Consider the following 14,025-nt stretch of genomic DNA (forward strand, 5'->3'; position numbering starts at 1 on the left):
AACACTAAAGCCATTGTATAGAGTCACATGAGTCAGGCAAATTCACTGAAGTGCAAGGTAATTGGTGTGACTTTTGTAACATTGTGTTTTCTCTAGGTTGTGAGCACCTCATTCGCAGGATGTTGGTCTTAGACCCCTCCAAACGACTAACCATAGCTCAAATCAAGGAGCATAAATGGATGCTGGTAGAAGTTCCGGTACAGAGACCTGTTCTTTATTCACAAGGGCGAGAAAACGAGCCATCCATTGGGGAGTTTAATGAGCAGGTTCTGCGATTGATGCATAGCCTTGGAATAGATCAACAGAAAACCATTGAGGTAAAGTGATCCGAGATTAGCCCTTCTGGCACAGTGAGTTAAGTGTTAGGCTGCTAAGCACAGGGCCAACAGTTGAACTTCACTAGATGCTCCACAGATGGCAGGCGAGGTGATCTGCTGCTCTGGAGACTTTCAGTCTCGGAAATCCCCTGGAACAGTTCTATTCTGTGAGTTGGAATCCACTCGACAGCAGTGGGTTTGGTGTTTGTTTTATTACACTTCTTGTTGCTAGGAACTGTCGAGTCAGTTCCGACTAACAGCAACCCTGTATGAGGTTTCCAAGGAGCAGCTGGTGGGTTTGAACGGCTGAACTTGTGACTAGAAGTCCTGTGCATATCCTACAGCACCACACTGGGACTCCTTTAAGTATACTTGTTGTTGTTGGTTGTTAGGTGCCATCGAGTCAGTACCAACCCATAGCGACCTTATGCATAGCAGAACGAAACACTGCCCCATCCTGGGCCAACCTCACTACTGTTGCTACGATTGAGTCCATCGATGCTGCCACTTGGCTAATCCATCTCACTGGGGGTCTTCCTCTTTTTCTCTGACCCTCCACCTTAGCAAACATGATATCCTTCTCCAGTGACTGGTCCATCCTGACAGTATGTCCAAAGTATGAGAGACGAAGTTTGGCCATCTTGGCCTCCAAGGAGCACTCTGGCTGCACTTCTTCCAAAACGGAGCTATTAATTATACTTAGTAACTTGCAGTGTCATGCTCACATTTGTTTTCCTGGTCTTTGACCAGCTCCATCCCAAGTACATAGGCATACTACTCTCAGTTTGGCCTTTTCTGTTAGTTTTTTCTCAATATATATTTTTTCATTGGTCCAATCTGCAAAAATATTCAAGAGCAACGGGTTGTTGTTGTTGTTGTTGTTGTTGTTGTTATGTGCTGTGGAGTCGGTTCTGACTCATAACAACCCTACACAGGGTTTCCGAGGCTGTAAATCTTTACAGGAGCAGAAACCCTCATCTTCCTCCCGCGGAATAACTGGTAGTTTCAAACTGCTGACCTTGCGGTTCGCAGCCCGATTTGTAACCACTACGGTACCAGAGCTCCTTCAAGGGGTTATAGAGATTCAAAAAAAGCAAAGACAGAAGCATAACAAATACAAAGTAGAAAATTGTTTCCAAGGTGAAGCCTGACGTTTTCTAGAGATAAACTAGTTTGTATGGACCATGAATGCACAAACAGGGAACTAGGCTGAAGGCTGAGCAGAAAACCAGAAGGTGGGTCGGCATCAGGTTTAAGAAAGCCAATGGACTTGAGATGTGAAGTGGAGAAAATGAGAAGGCAAAAACACAAGGCTTCCTGATTTAGGAGTAAAGTACTAGGGGCCATAGACCTGAGAAAGCCATGAGCCTGGAAATTCCTCTTGACTTTTATTTCTGCCCTCTAACACCATATTCACAAGATATAAGAGGTAACTTCAGAAAGGTCATGGAAAAATGGAATTAAAAGATTAATGGAAAAAGTTTTTTAAATAAAAAAGAAAATGGCACTTTTCCATGAGCTTTCTGAATCCCCCTGGCACAGTACCTCCACAGCGGTAAGCAAAGTCATACATACAGTGCTCCTACAGAGGAAGCCTCGCAGGCAAGAATACAGTGCCCCATTGGTTGCTCCCTCTCCCTCCATTGTAGTCATCAGTTTGGCTGCCTGCTTTGCTCTTCATGCACTTGGGGTTGCTCTTCCCAGCTTGTCCAGGAAGTGACCCCTGAGGGGCAGAGGAGAGTGCAGGTCCTGCTGACTTTTTCTGGGAGTGCCCGGCATCTGCTAGGCAGACTCATCAGCCAAAGGAGCAGTGTTTCTCTGTTCCCTTCGCATCCTGGGAAAGCTGGCAGGCTAGAGATGTAAGAAATTGGGAAGCAACTTTATTTTCAAGATTTCAGAGGGTGGAACTGTAAAACCAAGGGGAAAAAATTACTTAAGAACCGAGACACAGTGTCTTTCATTTTAGCATCCAAGATGTCATTCTCCAGCCCAAAATAGTCACCAGAAAGCTCCCCAAAGACTTTCACTCATTCACTTCAGAGTTTTGAATAGTTTGGACATGTGTTGAAGCTATGGGATTAGAACTTTCTGGCTTAGGTGGGTAACTGCCCTTCCACCATAGTTACAGCTGTGCTATGGGACCATATGATAACATTGGGAAATGTCCCTATGAGAAAATGATGATGTTTTCTCTGCTTAAAAAAAATAATAAATGGATCCCATTAATGTGAAAGGGCCAGTCAAGTCATTAAAAGTATCACCTTTTATTTAATTAATAGGAGAGAATTGAAATTTTCTCTCTTCTATGTAAATTCTGGAACAGCTTTTATTTTAAGGCATACTTTGCGACTCTTCATGATTCCTTCCCTCTTCCTTCAGAAGGTATGAATCACTGATGACTTATGGTCCTCTGCCCTCAGCTCTTGTTTTCTCCTCTCAGTCTTTGCAGAACAAGAGCTACAACCACTTTGCTGCCATTTATTATTTGCTGGTGGAGCGACTGAAGTCACACAGGAGCAGTTTTCCCGTGGAGCAGAGACTTGATGCTCGCCAGCGTCGGCCTAGCACTGTTGCTGAGCAAACAGTTGCCAAGGTAACACCCTGTAAGCCAATAGTCTTATCTGTGCAGGTGCCTGTTCACATGTTTGACACATTTTTAATCTGGTAGCACAAGGAGTTAGGATTTCATCTATACACTCAGTTATTCTCTGAAGTGTCTGCCTCTGTTTCTCATGGGGTTCTCAAATATGTTTGCACCGTTTTTCTCCCCAGAGTTAGGGAGTTTATTAGGGAAGTACCAGGTTACATTTCAAGATCTGGAATGACTCAGGACACAGTTCTTTGGTCAGTTAGCTGTAATTGCAGGCAGGCCTCTTCCTGGCCCTCGGCCCCTCTGCCTGGAATTCTGCCTGCTCGAGCAAATGTTAAAAAGTTCTTTAGTTCCACCAACAAGTGCACACCACTCCACCAGTAAGCCTCAGCCCAAAGCTGCTTAGCTCTCGTTTGGTAGTCAGTGAGTCTAGCTCTACCATGTACCTGGAGTCACCCCACTTTGCCGACAAGCTTCCTACGTGAAGGTGCTCAGCTTTCTCCCTCTGTGGCTGGGAAGCCCCTTCACCATCTCCTGCCAGTCTTCTGATTTCTGCTGCTGCCACGTCTCTGCTGCACTTGCCCTCGCATGCCACCACTTCTCACCGTCCCACACCGTCTCCAGTGTTACAGCTCTGTCTCCTGGGGCTGGGAGTCTCTCAGCACAGGGACCTGGGTCCAAATGACATGCTCTTCTCCTTCTTACTGTTAAGGATTAACTTTATTTGAAATGTTTATTTTCTTCAAGAGTTTTTTTTTTTTTATTCCACTCTCTTTTAATTCCATTTTTTCATTAACTTTTTTTTTAAATAAATGTTTTATTGTGAATTATATGATAGTTTACGTGGGAGAACATTAGTTTTACTTTCATTCTATCGTATATCGTTTCATTGCCATGGTTACAATCCCCTCCATGCATCATCAACCAACCAACGGGTATACCCTGCAAGCCTGTGCCCCATCCCTGGTCTTCAGCACACACACCCTCTCCCTCTCTGGATCTCAAGTCCCCAGCTGCTCCATCTCTCCATGTCATCGTCTCTGCCTCCATCTCAGGCATCACTGCTTCTCTGGGTAGGGTCCCACTCTCTGCTCTTCTCCATTGATGGTCCTAAGGACCTCTGCTCCTGGACTGAAAAGTTAATCACTTTTTGGTTTTTTTAAACCTTTCACTATGTAAAGAATTACTGTAACTAGCTTATACATTGTTTATTTTATTAATGTAACAAATGTTTGTTACAGATTTCCCATGTGCACAGCTTCTATTACTAAGGGATAGGATGTATAAAGCACAGACACTGCCCTCAGAGCCGTTACAGATAAGAAGGGAGATGAGAGATCTTATACAAGCTCAGACAAGAGATAAACAGCCAGGAGTCACAAGAGAGAAAGATAAGTGCTGGTGAAGAACTGAAAGCAAGGTGTTTCCAGCGCATCTTGGAGCAGCAGTGGAGACCCAGAGCAGGTCCCTTTGGTATTTAGCTGCTCTGACCCATACCCTTCTGAGGTTGGCATCACAGCTATCTCTTTGGGTAATTTTTAACCTAACAAGCAGTCAGTGATGATTGGGTCTTGCTTGGTTGGAAAAGGTTAGACACTAATTTTGGGGATCTGAGTTCTGTAATGTGTTTATTAAACCAATTAATTGTGTCCTTTAAAATTTCTTTATGTTTACTAATCCTTATTTACCCTGTCAATCATTAAAAGAGGTGTTGCGATCACCTGGTATGATCGTGCATTTATTCATTTCTCCTGAGCTTCAGGTATTTTCATTTATATATTTTGAAGCTATTTCCTTAGTGGCAGATGAGCTAAGGATTGTCATCTTTTTCTTTGAACATTATTAAATGAACCTTTTAGTGAGTTTAGGGGGGGGGAAAGCAAATGTAAGATTTGTTCAAATTAATCCACTTGACATTTAGAACGTGAAAATATTGGGCTAGTAAATTGAAGCACTATTGTAGAGAGCTCTGAAAGCTTACATTAAGAGCTTACTTATATTGTTGTATATTATATCAAAACTGTTAAGCTGAAAGGTGATGGAATTTATCTGTGCTTCCAGCTGACAACTTGGGAAGGATGAACTAACTTGAGAAGGGAGGAAATTTGGGGCAAGCAGTTGAGAAGTCATTATAATAGCATAGATGGAAATACTGAAAGCATATATATGGAAGTGGAGGTCAGAAGAAAGGGACCATTTCAGAAGTAGACTTTATGAACTTACCAGTCATGTGGAGAGGCAGCTCAGCATGGGGTTAAAATCAGGGACTTGAGCAAAGCCCAGTCTTGCCTTGTTCTGCTGCGTGGCCTTTAAAAAAAGTTACTTAAGGTCTTTCTGTACCTCTGTCTTCTAATTTGTAAAATGGGAGTAATAATAGGCTGTTGTGAAAGTAACTTAAGTTTCGTGAAGCACTTACAACAGTGCCTAGCACATAGTAGTAAGCAAGTGTTTATTACATGAGCTAAGAATCACTGGGGAGGAAAAGATAGCCATGAGTTAGAGATGTCTTGTGCATTGGTCTGAGAGAATAGTAAAGGTTATGTCTCAGTTGTTCAGGGAAAGATGTGGGTCTGAACTCCAGGAGAGAGAGCAACTAAAGAGATCTGAGGAATCAATATGAGAAGGAGAAACAAATGACCACCAGTGTTAATTTTATTCTAAGAACTTTGTATATTCATGTAGAAAATACTGATGTTCCTGAACTGTCTGTTCTTGTTATACTGACAGGCACAAACTGTGGGACTTCCAGTGACCATCCATTCACCAAACATGAGGCTGATGCGATCCACCCTCCTTCCACAAGCATCCAATGTGGAGGCCTTTTCATTCCCAGCGTCTGGCTGTCAAGCGGAAGCAGCATTTATGGAAGAAGAGTGTGTTGATACTCCAAAGGTATGGAAGTGTTTGAGACTTGGAACGTAACTGGAGATTTAAATTTAGTCTATAAATATTGAACTTGGTCATTTCCTGCAGTCCCTCAGGAGTGTTGTTAGTGTGGGGAAGACCCTAAGAAAAGTTCCCAGGGCCCAGCTTCAGCTCTTGTCGGTATGTTGTCATTACAACTGCCACATAACTTGTCACACTGCGTAACTGCTTTTCCATAGCCTTCTTAACTCACTTTTCTTAGCCATTCCTTCTCTAAGTTTTTAGGCCCCTTACAAGTTTGTGTTGTTTCTTAACAAATTGTAATTCTGAAAACAACAACAAAATAATAATGCGATGAGTCGAGGTTTACCTTTCTTCTGCTGGATGTGCACCAGCTACAAAATGGTAGGTCGTCTTCCTGTGCCTGTGCTTATAGGAGAAACCATTCTTTACCATAGTCTGATGGACAAGTGGACTCTGAAGATATGGAAGATGAGAGCTTCTCACATTCAATGGCTGTTTCTTTTAATTCTGTGTGTGATGAATACTTAGCAGAGAGTGGTGTGCAGAGCTGTATTGTTAATGCCAGACTCTGCTCTTTACTACGGTGTGAACCTGAACAAGTGAGTAGCCACTCTGAACTTCAGTTTGGTCTTATATTAGATGAGAACAATCCCAACTTTTGAAACTGTTGTGAGAATTGAGACACTGTGTTTGAGGTTCTGGGCAGACTGATAGATACTCTATGAGTATGTTTCCTTTCTTACTTCTGTAGGTAGACAAGTCAGACATGAATTCTGCCTTCAAGTTGATAGTCTAGCAGAAGAGACTTAAACACACAGCTAAAGATAAATGTGCTGGATGCTGAATAAATTGAAAAAAGATGAAATATGATTGGTCCATCCAAATATGTAAATCAAAGTGCTGTTGAGACTAGAAGGCAGCAGGAAGGGATTTCTTTCAGTTCATTTTGGTCAGGAAAGTCTCTGGGAGAACTGTCAGAGCTGAGACTTGAGAAGTGAGGAGAAACGGGCTGGGTGGAAATCAGGGCATGAGATATCCTCAGTGGAGGGAAAAGCCTGAGAAAAAGCAAAGGATTGGAAGCGCTGAGGCCCTTCTAAGGCTAGTCGTAGTTCCGTTTGTGTAGGGAGATTTGACATGAAGGGATCTGTATGAATGGCAAGCTAAGGAATTTAGACTCTTTCTCCTCTAGGCTAGTGTTCTCATTGTGTTAGGTGCATTTCAGTGTCATCCAAGAGTGTGTTCAAATGGATTTCTCCAAAGTGGCAGGGAAATTGAGTGCTTGTTAGCCCGAAAGCACTGTGATCCACTGTGCTTCAGAAGGACTCGCCTAAAGGACATGTAGCATGGATTGGGTGGGGAGAGACTGGTCTGGTGACAAGGCAAACTGAAGGTCTACACAGATCTGTCCAGGAGGTGGTGAGGGTCTAAACAAGCTTAGTGGTCATGGTGCTGATGAAACTGGTGGGGGATAGTAGGGTCCAGAGAGAAGACTGCAAACTGATTAGGAGGTGTTGGGCCTAGAGGATTCAGATCTCAAGAACACTGCAGGAAGAGCTGATTCTGAAGTTAAATGACTGAGTCCAGCTAGACTGATGCTAGACTGCAAGTTACTGCCCATGTGTAATCAGTCCCCATGCCTCCGAGGTTGAGCCCTCCACGTCCACTTCTATGGACATGGTTTTCTTTGCCTGTGGTTCAATAACCTCATCGTGAATGGTTTCCGCATTCTCACACAAAAATGTAGATATGATTTTGAACAGCATAAATCATTTATTTTGAAGCTGTAAGGATGCCCATTATAAAATTTAAATGCTGTCTGCTCTTTTAAGGCTGGTCTGCAAGGGCATCAGGCTGAGACACAGATTGGGCTCTGCCTGCGGATTATATGGGGTGAGCTATTTTTAAGCTTGTGATTGTTACTGTAACTAGGAAACAGACAGGAAATGAATGATTTTGCGAGACATACAGACAATAGCTAGGTGGTACATTTGCATTTGTAGGAAGAGCAGCGCTGTGCTGAAACTGGTCACCATGCTGGCAGCGCCACCCTGGCACTGAGTCAAGCCATAGACATTTGTGGACCAGGTCCCTCTTCCCTCTCCAGTGCCTCTTTGGTTGGGGCCCATGAATAAATGCACAAAAACGCTATCACACAGAGATATACTTCCCTGTTTTGTTCATATTGCTTCATGTGCATTTAATAGACTAGCACTCATTCACTGTTTTCTAAAAGATGATTTCTTTCACTTCATTTCTGCTCTCAAATGGTGGCAAGTATTGTGCATCTGAGAGAGAAGATGATTCCATCTCTCTTTCCCTCCCAGAAGTCTTCAGTGCTTAAGCAGTAAAATCCTTTAGGGAGTCTAGAGAGACTTAAGTTTGAGGTTCCAGCAGAAAATAGCAGGATACTTGGATCAGGTACTCCGAACAGTAGCTGAGATCCACAAGTGAAGCAGACCATATGAGAAGACAGTGGTAAATCATGTAGAGGAAATCTCTCTCATTTGGGAATAATGGATTGTTTTTACACACACACATATATCAAAGTCACTTCTAGCATTTTATTAGAGATTATTATTAGAGTCATTAGTAAAAGGATTTTGCAATTTACCAACTTCTCGGCTGGATAGAAAAAGGAAACTGTGAGGCCAGACCAGGAAAATTCAAATGTAGCAGCAATGTGAAATGTCTCTTTAATTTTTAATGGCTGTTTCATTATAAAGATAGTACACAAAGGGATATACCTCAAACTCTTCTGAACTTGAATTTTTAAAAGAATAAATGTATAACATACCACTGAAAAAACAAAACTAGTCATACCCATATATGGAAAATTAAGTGGAATTGTTGTTAAGTGCCATCGAGTCGGTTCTGACCCATAGCGACCCTGTACAGGGTTTCCGAGGGTATAAATCTTTACTGGAGTATAAAGCCTCATCTTTCTCCCGCGGAGCAGCTGGTAGTTTCGAACCGCTGACCTTAAGGTTCGCAGCCCGATTCATAACCACTACGCTACCAGAGCTCCTTAAGAAAAACCTTTTTTTTCCCTTTATCTTCAGTCCCACTCCAGAAATAAGAATGTTGTTTCCATAGAGTGAGTTAAAGATGAATGCATCAGTGGGGGTGGGTAGGTTTAGAGTGTCTCAGTAGATAGGTTGTTGTTGTTGTTGTTTTTGTCGTCGTTAAGTGCCATGGAATCAGTTCAGACTCATAGTGACCTTATAAGGGTTTCCAAGGAGCAGCTAGTGAGCTTGAACCACCGACCATGAGATTCAAAATGACTTTGCAGTCCAGCGCATTAACTCACAGCACCACACTAGGACTCCCAGTAAACAGGTAGACTTATATAAACAAAATTGTTTTCTATTATATGTAATTTTGTATCTGATTTATATGGTAATGTATCATAAGCATTTTTCTCATGTCCTGAGATGTTCTTTGAAATCATGAGTTTTAAGAACTGCCTTGAGTCCAGGTGTGGCGCTATGGGTTAATGCACCAGACTGCAAAGCTGTTTGAACTTCAAGGTGGCAGTTCAAGCTCACCATCTTGAACCCTATACAGGGTCGCTATGGGTTGGAATCGACTCAAAGAAACTTAACAACAACAATATTTTCTTATTTACCAATTCTCCTGTTATCGAATGTTGTTGTTGTTCTTATGTGCCGTGGAGTTGGTTCTACTTATAGTGACCCTGTACAGGGTTTCCGAGGCTGTAAGTCTTTACAGGAGCAGAAAGCCTCATCTTTCTCACGCGGAACAGCTAGTAGTTTCGAACTGCTGACCTTGCGGTTCGTAGCCCAATTCGTAACCACTACGCTACCAGAGCTCCTTATTGTCGAATAGTAGGTACTTTATTTCGCACTTATATGTTTCAGGTAAACATTTTTTGTGTAACTCTTTGGCTGCATCTCTGATTATTTCCTTAGGTGAAATTTCTAGAACTAGGGTTGTATGCTTCTTTAACTACTCACCTGGTTATTTATCGTAACTTGCCTCAAGCTATTGAAAATACTTTTTAAGGAAATGGCATACTTTTATTCTTTTGCTTTTTAATTTTTTTTATTGCTATAAAGCATGATTTGCTCAAGAAGTAATAATAGATAAAATGTACTCAATACCTAATGCTAAGTTACTGTATGGTTCATGTAATTTTCCTAAAGAAATTTGCTCCCATTTTACAATGGGGGGAAAAAAAAAAAGAGCTTTATCAAGGTTGAGCAAACTGCTAATAAGTGATGGGGCTGAGATTTGGGACTATAGTTAGTGTCTCCTGAGTATATCCCAAAGTAGCTAGGCACTTAGTATGCAAATAAGGCAAAGTCTGAGGGCCAGAACCCACCGGCTAGTATTGTACACTGGTCTGCCAGTCTCCTGTCTGGAATCCTGTACTGTAGCTGGCTCCTGGACTTTATCAGTTGGTGTTGGGGTCTCCCATAAGTATGCCATCTGCTGCATATGAGGTATCTAAGAAGAATTGAAGTTCTCAATTAAGCTGTAAGGAAAGACAAAAGCAAAGCAGTGTATTAGAAAATGCACATTCAACCTCCATTGTATTCGGAAGCCCTGTAATTTATCCTTAACATTGATTTCCTAGAGCAAACGATCTTGTTTCCAGCTGGTTGAGGTCCCTTAGTTGATGAGCCCCACAATTCTGGAGCTGAAGTAGGCTCTTATAGCAAGTCCCTGGTAAAGTGGCCGGCAAGGGTAAAGTGGTTATCTGCTGCTGCAGGAAACCCGAACTTACAGCAGCTGGGCCTTGGCAGCTCCACATGTTGAATGTGCTCAGCGGTTCAAAGTCACCAGCCATTCAACAGCAGAAAGCTGTGGCTTCCTGCCTAGGTAAAGACTTACAGCCTTGGAACCCCTGCAGGGCACTTCTGTGAGTCAGAATTGACTCAGTGGTAATGTGTTTGGGTCATGTTAAAATTCAGTAACTTATCTAAGTTATCAGCAGCCAACTTATCTAAGTAATGGCTACAACCCCAGAACAGATTTTATGGAATAACCACCCCCCCTTCCCCAAACAAAGATCTGAGTCACCCAGATCTCCCTCTCCAAATAAAGGGCCTCACAGCGCCTTCAGATTGGTTGCCATAAGAGGAAAGTTCCCTTACATCTGGCACAGCCAGGTCCCACGTCACCTCTCACACACATGAGCGTCTCCTGCTTCCAAGGGAAACAATCACACATCCCATGTGCTCCAGGTGAAAGCGCTGCATAGAACCGGGTGTCGTTTAACAGGCTGCTCCTGAGCAGCTATTCCGAGGAGAAAACTGATTGGTTTCCACCAGGGAGTAGTTAAGTTAATGAGGTAAATAATTGCCTCCTCTTTGGGGTTTTTATCAGCCAAGAGAACTGGCAACCACAAGTCTCCTTTGTGTGTTGTTTCTGCCTGCCATTAGGTGGTTTGCTTGGCAACCTGTTATGGGAAGTCAGCCTTCTCACCTAGGAGCCAGGCTGAGCTCATCCCTCTGGGGTGGAAATGATCATCTTGTGTGTACTGCTGGTGAAGACTCTATGCAGTGATGCTTAGTAACCTCTGTTGGAATTTGGGGCTTGTGAACCATTTGTTGTTCTATAGTGGAAGTCTTTGGCTGTTTGCCATTTCAAAAAAAATTTGTTTTTTACTTTTTTGTGGTATCAGTCTTTTCTAAGGAGTTCTTTTCCATTCTTCAAGCTCATCACAGCCAGTTACAAACAAACTCAAATGAGCAAATACTTAAATTATGAACATAAAAATGTCTAGAATTTTTTTTTTTTTAATTCTAACTAATATGCCAATACCATATTTATCTAAGTGACCTTCCAGTTGTTATTTGCCTTCCTCTGAAGACTCCTGTGGGGAAGAGGGCACTTGTGCCTGTATAAATGAACACTCTGGGTTTTGTTATCTCTGTGAGCCTGCTCCCAATATGTTTTGTGATTGAAAACTAGAAGAATATTCATAACTACTCCTTTTTCTTAACTATAAGCCATGCACTTTGAGGGCAGGTGGGGGTAGATCTCATATTTCCCCTATCCATTTCCTTTATTAAAAAAAAAAAAAAGAAACCTGGTAGGCCTCAAGCTAATTTGCCCCTGTGCATCTGGAAACCACTAAAACACCTATTTGTTGTACTAATGATGAGTCAGAGAGACGTGGGAGGCAGTGCCAATTTGGGTCATAATGGCCTGTCTCCTCAAAGTGCTGCAGTTGGCCTCTACATGTTATTGTTGGTAACACATATGTATGTTTCTGATACTTTACTCAAGCCCTAGATTCCCACAGGTCGGGACACTTTTTCTTTGCAGACTTTGTGGACATGTCCTCTCACCCCCTCTGTGCAGGTAAAAGGCTGTCTGCTAGACCCTGTGCCTCCGGTCTTGGTGAGGAAAGGGTGCCAGTCATTGCCCAGCAACATGATGGAGACATCCATTGATGAAGGGCTGGAGGCAGAAGGAGAGGCTGAGGAAGACCCCAGTCACACCTTTAAGGCGTTCCAGTCCACACGCAGTGGGCAGAGACGGCACACTCTCTCAGAAGTGACCAATCAGCTGGTCGTGATGCCTGGCTCAGGTATGACCGAACTTTTCAGGGTACGTCTTCACAGCCTCCTCTCATATTACAGTCTTTAGAAATGCACTCAGTTCTTAGATTTTTGCTTAGATCTGATTCCATTCTGGACCAAGTTCAGCCAGCTATTGGGAAGGGCCTGCCCAGCAGCTCCCAGTGGATAAGGTGAAATGTCTGAGTTGGCCATCCTGGCACCCAGGGGTCAGCTTAGCACTGTCTGGCTGTAGATTGCTTTCCAGGAATCAGTTATTGCTCCCTGAAAATCCTAGCTTAGACATGTCAAAGTTCTAGGAAAAAAAGTACCTGCCATATATTAAATGACCTTGCTGCTGTCCAGATTCATGCTGTTTTGCTTTGTGTCCAAACCATGCTTTTGCTGTTGGTTAGATCTGGTTTCTCTGATCTTAAAGGGAAAATTCTCTCCGTGAGTGACAACCCCTCACTTGGCAGTGTGGATGCTGAGTATGATATGGGGTCTGTTCAGAGGGACCTGAACTTCCTGGAGGAAAACCCTTCCTTTAAGGACATCATGTTGGCGAATCAGCCCTCACCCCGCCTGACATCTCCTTTCATAAGCTTGAGACCTGCCAACCCAGCCATGCAGGCACTGAGCACCCAGAAACGAGAGACCCACAACAGGTCACCAGTGAGCTTCCGCGAGGGCCGCAGAGCGTCGGATACCTCCCTTACCCAAGGTGACCATTTTCTCTTCTGCCTTTAGCACTTGGGTTCACTGGAGAGTGGCTGCCATGTTGTTGTCGCAGCTGTCATCGCTGAAAGGCCTTGTGTGTCATTTAAACCATTTGCTCATTGTGCTTTCTTTCAGGAATTGTAGCATTTAGACAACATCTTCAGAATCTGGCTAGAACCAAAGGAATCCTAGAACTAAACAAAGTGCAGTTGCTATATGAACAGATAGGATCCCAGGCCGACCCTCACCTGGCTGCAGCGGCTCCTCAGCTCCAAGACATTGCTGGCAGCTGCCCTCAGGTGGGTACCCTGGGCCCTTGTCACAGTGGTGCTCTGAGTGCAAGGTATGAGTTTGTCCTAATATGTGTCATTTTCATTTAGAGGATTTACTCTAGTTCTAGAGCAAACAGGTTCTTCCGGAAAGCCAACAGCCTGAAAGCTTTCCTTGTTACTACCATCTGGGACTAACCGGTTAGACCCGTCCACATGGCCCCGAGTGATTAGGAGCAGATGCAGGCCAAAACATTCTCAAGCTATGTTTAGTTCACAAGACCCAAAATTTGATATGGAACACCTCTTACAATCTCCTTTGAAGTCCCACACAGTAAAAATTAAAATCATAAATGTCACTCTAATGAGAAGCTTCTTGTCACTGCTTTGATTGTGATATCACTTCATTAAGTACTGTAAGTGGCAAAAAGTCCAATAAATATTGCTGCTTGTCCCATCAACTTTATTCTGTGTCTATTTCCAGTGCAGCTAGATCTTGTAGTATTAGAGACCATGTGACAGAAACCGCCTCCTGGTGGCACCAAGAGCCCTGCCCTAGCACTGGCAGAGTTGACTAGAGTAATAGATGTATGAGCTTCTTAGACATACACATCCACTAGTATGCTGTATAGAGTTGGAATTCTTGGACATTTGTGAAGATGCTTAACCTAAGAATTAAGACTTTACTCCCACAGGGAGAATTGAAATTCTCT

General features: G+C 43.1%; 1 protein-coding gene across 1 annotated transcript in view; it reads left to right on the plus strand.

Moving 5' to 3' along the window:
• The window catches only part of SIK2 (salt-inducible kinase 2), a 122,465-nt gene that overhangs the window by 106,097 nt on the left and 2,343 nt on the right, over positions 1-14,025 (plus strand). The window contains exons 7-12 of the mRNA XM_006833812.1: positions 97-317; positions 2,758-2,910; positions 5,635-5,799; positions 12,127-12,355; positions 12,763-13,047; positions 13,179-13,342. Coding sequence (XP_006833875.1) covers positions 97-317; positions 2,758-2,910; positions 5,635-5,799; positions 12,127-12,355; positions 12,763-13,047; positions 13,179-13,342 — 1,217 coding nt within the window. The remainder of the gene's footprint in view (positions 1-96; positions 318-2,757; positions 2,911-5,634; positions 5,800-12,126; positions 12,356-12,762; positions 13,048-13,178; positions 13,343-14,025) is intronic.

This window comes from Chrysochloris asiatica, unplaced genomic scaffold (assembly GCF_000296735.1).
Source record: "Chrysochloris asiatica unplaced genomic scaffold, ChrAsi1.0 scaffold00008, whole genome shotgun sequence".
Taxonomy (NCBI): Eukaryota; Metazoa; Chordata; class Mammalia; order Afrosoricida; family Chrysochloridae; genus Chrysochloris; species Chrysochloris asiatica.